The sequence below is a fragment of the Chionomys nivalis genome, chromosome 11 (assembly GCF_950005125.1).
Source record: "Chionomys nivalis chromosome 11, mChiNiv1.1, whole genome shotgun sequence".
Taxonomy (NCBI): domain Eukaryota; kingdom Metazoa; phylum Chordata; class Mammalia; order Rodentia; family Cricetidae; genus Chionomys; species Chionomys nivalis.
The window spans coordinates 73,913,792-73,925,279 of NC_080096.1; the positions used below are offsets into that span (position 1 = coordinate 73,913,792).

Sequence of the window (11,488 nt, forward strand, 5' to 3'; positions counted from 1 at the left end):
CATTTATTTATTGTTGCTCTCAGTGTCTGTGCTACTGGTGTTATATTTAGGAAATGGTCTTCTGTACCCATGTATTAAAGGTTACTTCCCTCTTTCTCTTCTATAAGGTTCAGTGTGGTCAGATTTATGTTGAGATCTTTGTTCTTATAATGTCTTTTCTAAATACCATGTGCTCCACAAAGGGTAGAGATGATATCTATATTTTTAACAATTAAATACCCAGTGTATTGTTAATGCCATTAGTACATGCTGAATAAGTAGAAAGGGATATAGCTATAACTCAGGTAGAGAGAGGTCAGGTATGTAAACCTGGAGTTTGGTGAGCTTTGGAGGGACTTATTTTTCCTACTGGGAAGTACAGAAAGTCTTTCTGAAACAAGATATGTATGAACTGAGTCTTGCAAAGTAAGGAGTGGGAGGACACTTAGAAATTTATCCATGTAAAGGCAGTAGATCACAGCCAGACTAAATTGGGTTGGAAGAAATCTAACTAAGGTATACATTTGCCTGTAGGGGTAGAAAGTTCTAAGTCAATTCAGTTTGATACTTTCAGAGACTGTAGTCTGTTTTCTTACTCTTTACTCATTGATGGACCTGTTACCCCGCTCACAAATAAGAGAGGCTTATTCTTTCTTATGAGTGCCAGACTTACCTTAACTTGGTTCTAACCAATTTTTCTTAACTTAAATTATCCCATCTTCCTTTTACCTCTAGGCTTTTATCTTTTTCTATTCTGTATACCTTTCTTTACTTCTAGTTCTGTGCCTGCGTGAAACGGGGTGGCTGGTCCCTGGAGTCCTCCTTTTGTTCTCATTTCTCCTCACTTCTTGGCCTTTTCTTTTCTTCCTTCTATTTATTCTCTCTGCTTTGTAGCCCCACCTGTTTCTCTCTCCTGCATAGCTATTAGCCATTAAACCAATCAGATGTTTTAGACAAGCAAAGTAACACAGCTTCACAGAGTTAAACAAGTACAACATAAAATAATGCAACACATCTTCGCATCATTACACAAATATTCCACAGCATAAATAACTGTAAGACATCTTCAACTAACATTTCACAATAAGCGATCATTGTATGTAATGCACAAATAAGTTCCGTGTAGTTATTCAATCTATATACAGGGATGCACTAATAGGGTTTCTAGTTGAGGTTTCTATTACTGTGATAATACACCACTACCAAAAGCAACTTGGAGACGAAGAGTTTGTTTCATCTTAAAATTTCAGGCAACAGTCTATCTTTGAGCAAAGTCAGGAGAACTCAAACAGGGCAGGAACCTGGAGGCAAGAACTGAAACAGAAGCCATAGTAAAGTGCGCTTACTGGCTTGCTCCTCCTGTCTTGCTCTACCTGCTTTTTCATAGCACCTAAGACCTACATTCAGGGATGGCACCAATTGCAGTGAACTGGGTCCTCCGACATCAATCACCAGTCATTTTAATGTCCCAGGTTTGCCCATTTTCCAATCTATTGGGGCAGTTTCTCAGGGGAAATGCCATTTTCTCAAATGACTGTCTTGTGGCAAGCTGATGTAAAACTAGCCAGCACAAAGGGAAGCATTCTAGGCTAGTGGGGGAATATCAGTAATAGTCTCAGAAAGAGGTTGTGTGGTGAGAGTCAATGGAAGGAAGATTGTTTCAAGTCAGCAGTAGGGACGAGGAGGCAAAAGAATCACAAGTTTAAGACCAGCTTGGTCTACATAGTGAAACACTCTCTTTAAAACAAACATCAAACAAGACAGAATCACAAGAGGAATGTCAAAATCATGGATCAGATACTATAGGTGAGGCCGAAGCAAAGTGCAAGCAAGGAGGAGTAAAAGAAGAGACAGATCATGAATATCATGTCATGAGGTCCACAGGGTATGAACACTAGGGAGAGAAACACTCTTACAAGCCTTGATTCAGCCCTTCAATCTCTTCTAACTGTAATTTTTGAAAAGAGTTTCTATGCTATAGCTGTTAACCATGAAAATGTAAAACATGGTAACACTGTGAGTTATAAGCTTCTCCAAAATAAGTAGAAACTTTTTATTAAGTATTTTTTCCTACATATCATCTGTTGCAAGAGTTATGAATTCACTCAATTGTCACCGTATTGTACAAAGTAATTTAAGAATTTCTGATTTAAAATCCCTTAGTTATAATACGGAAAACCAAGATTCTGAGTTTAATTGGCTTAACTTGATAACATGTGACCAACTGGGGCTATAAATGCTAAGTTAAATTTGTTCCTCACTCATACAACTCTGTGGATTATACTAAAAACTCTTGATTTTGATAGTGTGGATGACAAATTATGGATTGTTTCTCAAATGAAACTCACTTTTCATACAGAGTCTGAGATGAGGTACCTTGCTGCCACTTTCGTTACCCTTGTAAATTATTCTTTGTGTAATAAGTTTACTATGTAAGATGAAATTATTCAAGTAGCAAACATTTATTGAACAGATACTGTGTGTCAGACACTAGGAAAGGATTGAAGATAAAGATGGAACACAAGTAGCTTTTAGTGTGATGGATGAGATAGACCACTAATCTAATTATTACCCATTTGATGTTATGTGTTATGGCTAAGTATCTGACTGAAACCCTGCTTTACCCTGCCATGGTCAGTTTATTGAATACTAGACTGAACTACAGAGGGGAAACAGGGTGAGCAAGGAGGGGCCAAAGTAGCTCCTGAAACAGCTATAAATTCTACTAGAAAAAACACCTAGGGTCCTGTTAGTAGACACTGCTATTATTGGAAGGGACAGGGGACAGTTATACCCTAGGAGGAATGGCCAGTTGGGTCCATACAGTGGTATACCATATACCATTGGTTGTGACAATAACATCTAAGGGTTCTTCATTTGCATACTCTGGGGCAACAGGATTCTGGGTAAGGAACCTTATAAGGTCATATAGGAAGTCCAGCCAGGAATAGTTCAGTGGTCAGCTATGGAACACATCCACACAAGCACTTGGGGAACCCTAACTGGTTGGGGCATGGGGTGGTGCCAGACACTACTATTGCTCTCAGGATGAGAAAATCCAGGATTTTAGGTATGCCTCCCCATTTTTAGCTTTAGGCCAGACCCAAGACTGAAGAGTATCTCTAACCCAAACAAAGAATCAGGTACAACTTTTTGTGCTTCTGAGAAGTAAGACCTGAGTTAATTTTTACAGTTTAAATTTGCAAAGTGGTTAGGGGTAAGGAGGCAAGATTATGCTGTGTGTTGACAAAACCATAATACAACATTTCAGAGAAGAAAACGGGCAGTCTCTGGGAGTACTCCTAAGCCATCTGATAAGCTTGAAATAAACTAGGTGATGAAGTGTGGAGAGAATGAAAAGAGCTAGGGAAAGTGGGCAGGGATTGGATTATTTTCAGTAGAAAATTCTATTAAGTTTTCACTAGTCTGACAGCCCATTAGAATTGAAGCAGCTTCTCTGATTGTTAGTATACATAGTCAGATTCACTCTGGAGGTGATAGAGACTGTAGAAGTGTACTACAGTAAAGAGCTTTAGGAAATGTTGAGAGCGTTGGAGGTAAGAAATGATGAGAGCCTTACCCAGAAGCATAACACTGGAGTAGACTCCTGCCAATATAAGAGTCTTTTAAATGATCACTGACATGAACTGCTAACTGCTCAAAAGTGGGAAGGAGATGGAGGACCGAGAGTTGGTTCTTAAGTTTGGGACCTAGATAAGTGGATCATTGTTGGGACGATCGCTAAGATGTTGAGGACAGTCATCTGTGTTAAATTTGAAAAGTTTGTAGACCCAGGTATGCAGGCAGTTTGTATATCATATCCAGTTTGTAATATAAGACAGGGGAAATGGAGCAGAGATACACTCCATTTTCCTTTGCTAACTGTACAAGTGAATGGACTCACCCATGGGTAAATGGATAGAGTGAAAGGTGAAAGAAACCAAGCATAGGCTTTCTGGACAGGCCCATCGTTCCTTCAGTATGCTGAAAAGTTAATAAACTATCTCGAGTATTGTTTCTGCTTATCTCTTAACAGTGAGGATTTGTAAACATTTTTGGAGGGCAAATAATTTAATATTTTAATGTACCTTGAGAATTTACTGAATTATTTTTATGTTCTTTCTATTTTAGAATCTGGTGAAGTGGAGCCTACATGTGTCCAGTGTAAAGATGGTTACACAGGACGGAACTGCAATAAATGTGAAGATGGCTATTACAACTATGACAGCATCTGCATACCGTGCAAGTGTCATGGCCATGTGGACCCAACTACAACTCCAAAGATTTGCAAACCCGAGAGTGGTGAATGCATCAACTGCATCCATAACACCACTGGGTTTCTGTGTGAGGACTGCCTAGAAGGGTATGTTCGAGACCTCCAGAACAACTGCATCAAGCATGGTAAGGCTCTACCTAAGATTACACATTTAGTATCTAATGCCAATGGTGAATGTTTCTAGACAACTGAAATTAGCTTTGTAAACCTTCCAGTTCCACCAGAGGAGTTTCTAGAAATAAATTTTGATAGGTCTTTGTCTAAAGAGGGTTCTTTCTCTTCCTGATTGTCTCCTGAAACTATAGCATCAAGTCTAGAAATACGAAGACTAAGACAAAGTAGGTGCGACAGTGAGACAAAGTGTGCTCATGTTTCCTCATATCTGTCTGTTATAATTGAAAGGTCCCGTCATTTGTTTTCCTCAGTGATCATCAAAGGCCTTTTCAGGTAGGGACCTATAGTCTGCTTAGAAGTTCCTCTGGAGCCGGGCGGTGGTGGCGCACGCCTTTAATCCCAGCACTTGGGAGGCAGAGGCAGGCGGATCTCTGTGAGTTCGAGACCAGCCTGGTCTACAAGAGCTAGTTCCAGGACAGGCTCCAAAACCACAGAGAAACCCTGTCTCGAAAAAACCAAAAAAAAAAAAAAAAAAAAAAAAAAAGTTCCTCTGGAAAACTGGGGTTTATTCTGTCCTCTTCACCCTTTGAGCTGACATATCTCTGTCTGTGGTATGTGAAATTTCATTAATATTCCCTCTGGTTTTTTTTAAAAGAAAATGCCATTCATACAATAGAATGTTTTCTGTAGCGAAATTTTGTGAGGATTAACAAAAGTTAGTTAGGAATTCAGGAGGAGCTAGGGATATTTAAGGATTGTTAGAAGACAGAGATGTTAGCCGTTGCTCTTGTACAAACTATTCCTTGTGATATTCTAATGCACACTGATTACTAAGCTGAGGTACAGTTGGTCTGTGAGCTGTGAAATATTTCTGCCATGTTATTGATATTTGTGATTAGATTGTACCACATCACTAGGTAGAAATATTGTCACTCTGCATCTAAAATGTGGGAGGTTTACCTTATCCAGTCCAACGAGTACCAAGAAGACAGACTGATTGTATTTGTTAGTCATGAAGAAATACAAGCTTTGTCTGTGTTAGGTTAATTGATGTAGTGTACTGTGGTGATGAATAATACTAGTTATTTTATAGTAATTTTATTGAGTATCTATAATATTCATTGAAGTCTTCCCAAAGGCTCTGTGAAGCACGCATTATTACCCATGTTTAACAGTTGAAAAATCTAAAATTCTGAGAGATTGACTTTCTTGTAGTAATAGAGTCCTAACAAGTCCAAAGCTTTCATTCTCCCATTGAGCTATGCTTTTGAGTAGAAGTCCAAAATGTAGTTCCTTGGTTATTTAATAGTTCAAATATACACAAAGCAAGAACTCTATACGTGGAATTAAAGGAAAGCTCTTTTCTATATTGGCTGACATCAATTCTAATGTCAATAGATTTTTAATAGATTTTAGATTTCCTCTGAAGAAAATTTTACCTTCATGAAATGCCATCAGGTGTATTGGATATATTTTTGATCACATAATTGTCACCATTAACCATGTGATTTAGAACTTGGTGGTGGCACATTACTGCCTTTACAGAAATGTCTGAGATTATCAGTGAATGAGGAGGGATAGAAAATTCCTATGTTAGAATTTTCTTAAAGTTTCAGAATGGGTATCATACACATTAGAGATGTAATAACTGGGCTTTATAGATCCCATATCTTATCATTATATTTATTTAAAAATTATTTTTAGCTTGCCTTACCCTGGGCAGAGTACCATGTCAACACCCCACATCAACTTCCACTCTCATGTATTTCTTTTATTGTTTCTCAAAACTAGATAATTTTGTCTTTTACATTTCATTCTCTGTTTTTATTTTCAGAAGTTATTGTTCCAACTCCTGAAGGTTCTACCATTTTGGTTTTCAATGCCTCTTTGACCACATCAGTGCCCACCCCTGTTATAAATAGTACATTTGCCCCCACAACCCTGCAGACTATCTTTTCAGTAAGTTCTGAAAACAGCACCTCAGCTCTCGCTGATGTATCATGGACCCAGTTTAACATCATCATTTTGACAGTCATCATCATTGTGGTAGTGCTGCTAATGGGATTCGTAGGAGCTGTGTATATGTACCGGGAGTACCAAAACCGGAAACTCAATGCTCCCTTTTGGACCATCGAGCTGAAAGAAGACAATATCAGTTTCAGCAGCTACCATGACAGCATTCCCAATGCGGATGTGTCAGGATTGTTGGAGGACGATGGCAGTGAAGTGGCTCCCAATGGGCAGCTGACCCTGACGACACCCATTCATAACTACAAAGCTTGAGGAGCTGTGCTGTCCTCTTGGAGTGTCAGGACACATTACTCACTAAAACGCATCTGCCCTCCAGCCCCACATACCCTGGGTAGAGTTTGCTGAGAATGGCATCGTGCAAATGAACTGTTCAGGTACAAACTGTAGTGCGCTTAGCCTATCTGTTGCTCTTAATTCATCCCCATGAAGATCTGAAGCACTCGTCATCATTGAGGACTTGAAGTAAAGTATATTTTTGTAACCAACCACATGTGTGTATGGAAAGGCTGAATCCCACACAGTAGCTCAAGTCTACCCAACCTCTCAAAGGACTGCTGGGAAAGTGTTCATTTCACCAGCCGTGACAAAATGCTGATGTGGAGGGGAAGACTGATAGAAGACGTCATCTTCATTTTGAAAACATATATTTTAGGAGAGGCAGGGATTGTGTTCATTCACTGTACTAAAAGATATAACTGATGAAAAGCTGATGTCTAGGCTGAACCACTCTAAACAATCTTGGCTCTATGTAGACTGAGGGCAGAAAAGTTCCAAGAGGATGTGTACAAGGGCTTGGCTTTCCTCCGTTGAGTCTCCTTCAAGGATGGGATGAAAGCACAGGATAAGCCTCTGTGGTGAGAGCAGGTGCAGCATCCAGAGAGCAGAAAATTGATGATCCTCCTCAGGGGAGGTGCCTGCCTCTAAAGAAACAAGGTGTACATAGTTAATGTAGCATACCTGCTCAACATTGTACTTGTATCTATTTGTAAAAAAATCATGTCCTATTTTATCATCTAGACTTTATTTGTATAGCAGTTAATGGTGTTGTAAAAAGAAGATATTGGTTAAAATACTGTAAAATAGGTGGCAATATAGCTAGAGCTTGGACTCTGTTGAACACCATTCGTTTTTCATCTCTATTTGGACACTGTTGAAATTTACAAGAGGTCAAATGTTTCTAATCTTTCCTCTCTCAACCTAGAGTCATATACTCTTTGACTTACCATAGATTCAAGCAATAGATTTGAAGTCTGTATTATTAAACTGGGACACAGGCTGCATTCTCTAGATACCCACTTAATTAGCCACTCTGTTTGTTTTACATTGCTCAGTGTAAACATCCTCAGAAAAAGACTCCTTTCCTGAATGTAAAGGACAGTCTTCCAAAGGACAGAAATTTTAAATTCAAAAAGAAAAGCCATCACGTTACTTGGGGCCCCTTGTTTTTATGCCCATGAAATACTTATGTATCTCCCATAACCTCCAAAATAAAGGCCTCTGACATTTGAGCATAACCTGTTCCCCACGAATCGTGAGGGATGTTTGACTTCTTCAGTGTAGAATTCATCCCTCTTCTTTCTGGCAGAGGGTTACTGTGGTTGAGTGTGCATTTAGTCCTTGTTTGTAGGTGCCATTTCCCCTGAGGCTGAGCACTGATTTTTTCATCTGTTATGCACTGACAGGTTGTGGACTAAGCAGGTCAAAAAAGGTGACCCAGTCCATGTGGTTAGGGAAATACAAAACAAAGACTAGACCTAGGAAACTCAGACTTACATTCCTCGCAGAGAAAAACAGTTTGTTCATTTTCTGTAGGAGACCCCACATTTGTCTCAGGGTTTGGAAATGACTGCACTAGAGGATCCGGAGGCCACCTGAGGGTGCTCTGCATATGTGACTTCTTTATTAGAGTAAACATGCATCTCCTTGTACAGAAACCATTTTCAACTGGTTGATGAGCTTAGCATATGAGTTTAATAGGTTTAATCCCCACAATTACAGAATGGATCAATATTTTTACTGTTCTTTGTCATTTACAAAACATTTTCCCATGTGTGTTCTTTGATCCTAACTGTGCCCTCCTAAAGAAGTAGTCTTGTACCCATTTTAAAAATGAAGAAATGCTAAATCATTCAGGGCTATATGCACACTATTTTTATGCTTGGAATCAATTCTCACCTCTACGGCATAGTCATTTGGCTATATGAGATTGACATATATATATATATGAATGAATCTACTAATCCTAGGCCCTAGAAGGCTGGGATGAAGATTCACATATGTGGATGATTCTACTAGAGTCCTTATGTGCTCTCAAGTGTGCTTCCCCCTTCATGTGTGTCTGTGTGTGTGCACGTGTACGTGTTTGTGTTTCTGTCTGTGCGTGATGTATGTGCTTTGCAAGCACAATTCAGGGCCACATAGCTACAACTGACTTTATGGAAAGAACACATGAGGATTTCTATCTAAAGTCAGAATTAATGATGATAAGATAAATCTGCCAGTTAGAGTTCATTAAAATGAACGAATTCCTGGAATGGGGGGAGGGGCTTCCTCTAGCAATTGCAGCACAGGTGTGTACTGACTGCATCACACAAATTACAGAGCATTATGCAGAGTGATTACCTCACTGATACCCCATCTTCTGCCAAAAATAAAGGTAAGGAGAAAAAAAGCAAACATTTTTTAAACAGATGTTTACCCAATAAATAAGAAGTGTTTGTAGGAGCCTAAAAACCAGTCAAATAGTCAAGATTCCAGCTCAGTAGAGATTCCTTGAAACAACTCTTAAAAGATAACACAGAAATTAAACCATAAAGACTGTTTATCAAGTAAGGCTCCTAGGTCATATTAATTTTTCACGTGATGAAAAGTTATAGCCTTAAAATGTAATTTAAATAAACAGCACTCTGCTTGTCGAAATATTTTTGCTCTAAAGATAAACCATGAGGTAATCTTCTCTTCAAATTAGAGTCGTAAACAATCATAAAACACAATGTAGGATTTTCATTCTCTGGAGGCTTCACCATCCAGCACCAAATGTCCTCTGGAAAATCTAATGTTTAAACAACTTTTGTCTAAGTATTGATTGTGTTTTCTTTTTAAAATATAATACCTATGTGAACCTTGCTGAGAAATAGTCATCACTGCTACAAATGAACTGATGCTTGCTTGCATCTTTATTGGCTTTCTTAGTAAGCCCTATGCATTTCCGATAGCTGGGTGTTCTCATCAGACTCAAGCATTTCTTTGACCTCCCTATCACTAACGCCCTCCACACTGCTTCCCAGGGCTGTCTTATTTACAGTCTTTTCAATTATAGAAAAGGAAAAAGGATAGTAAAATCTCTTATTTATTTGAACATTCTGAATGCATTATTTTTCCCCAGGATACTTGAATTTTTAGAGAGGACAAAAAGGCAGACATGGACTAGGAAGAAAGGGTTGTATTTGTTTTTCTTAACAAGATTATCTAAGTCCCAATTGATATCACTATTCTGTAGTTCCAATAGTCCATGAACCATTAACCATCAAAGCAGAACTCATTGACCTGCCAGATTATCTGGGTTATTTTATCATCCAGATGTAACTTAAAGATGAGAGACAGGTGGAGCTTGGTTATTGATTATTCACCCTGGCCCTATACCTTTTTTTTGTTTGTGTTGTTGCTTGTAAACATGAGATTGATTTTAAATGACTGTCCCTGGCATCTTACATTTTGAAGTCTTATTGGGTGGGAGTTGAGTTTCTGTATCTCTCAAGGAAAGTTCTCTGACAAAATATTCAGAATAAGTTAAAAAAAAATGGGACTGGAGAGATGGCTCAGAGGTTAAAAGCATTGCCTGCTCTTCCAAAGGTCCTAAGTTCAATTCCCAGCAACCACATGGTGGCTCACAACCATCTGTAGAGGGGTCTGGTGCCCTCTTCTGGCCTGCAGGCATACACCCAGATAGAATATTGTATACATAATAAATAAATAAATATTTTTTTTAAAAAAAGTGTAATCATTAGGGTAGCAGAAGTCTTTGTGATCTCATACACACACACCCTAATCTGTTGCTACTTTTGACAGCAGGTGGTTTAGGAACTGAAATGGGTTTGCTGTCTATGCTCAGGGTTGGAGAAGGTGATGGAGGGTTAAATCATCATTTTCTTTCACTCTGAGCCAGTGACTGTGCCATGGGAAGAAGCAAGAAAAACAGTTATCAGTCTGAAGAAGTCAAATAAATAATATCTAATGGCTAATGGTTATGTATCATTAAAATGTCAGTGGTTTGAATGATAATTTTTCAAAGGCCTTGGGGATCTTTCTTGTTACTTATGCACATGCAGAAACTGCAGCAGCCCTGGAATGAGCCCAGAGCTTCAGATTCGAGCTAGCCCAAAGCTAAGTGACTTCTAGTCAATTGTAATGCTAGGCACAAGCACTCTGTACTCTTAAATTTGAACCCAATTATTTAGGGAATGTTTCTAAAACATTAAACTTGTATTTATGTCACTAAAATCCTAACCCAAAATTTAAAAACATGTCTCATATGTGTACTGTACTAGGTTTCATGATGCATTTCTAAATTTGTGTATGATTTGAATATATGAAAGAATTTATACAAGAGTGTTATTTAAAATTATTAATAAATGTATATAATTTGTACCTATTGTGGATTGGTTTCACTTTTTTATGTAGTGAGAAAAGTTAGAAGTCTTCAGGTAAGTCCTGAATGTCATTTGTCAGCTCACTTCATGGAAGTCATTGAATCCTTCATGTACAGACCAACATTTTATATCAGTTCATTAAAGGAGAGTCTACCCCTTGGGGAGAAGATAGCACATGGAACAGTTCCTTTTCATAAAGCAAATCCATACCAGAGATGAAAATACATATTAAAAATAGTATTGGGTAGGGATTTGGCTTAGTTGTAGGACACTTGCATATCATGTACACGACTCCAAGTTCCATCCCCAGCACTTCCAGTAAACAAACAATAGCATATATTTTTGTTCATGCTGCTCTCTGTCCTCTTTGCCATTCACTGGGATATCTATCAAAATTGTGTTGAGTGTGACTCCCTTTGAATTTCTGACTTTCACGTGT

At 38.5% G+C, this 11,488-nt stretch overlaps 1 protein-coding gene across 1 annotated transcript in view; it reads left to right on the top strand.

Moving 5' to 3' along the window:
* Positions 1 to 11,038, top strand: part of Megf9 (multiple EGF like domains 9) — a 98,779-nt gene extending 87,741 nt beyond the window's left edge. Inside the window, exons 5-6 of the mRNA XM_057784642.1 lie at positions 4,111 to 4,380; positions 6,204 to 11,038. Of these exons, the coding sequence (XP_057640625.1) occupies positions 4,111 to 4,380; positions 6,204 to 6,652 (719 nt within the window). The 3' untranslated portion in view covers positions 6,653 to 11,038. The remainder of the gene's footprint in view (positions 1 to 4,110; positions 4,381 to 6,203) is intronic.
* The last annotated feature ends 450 nt before the right edge of the window (positions 11,039 to 11,488 follow it).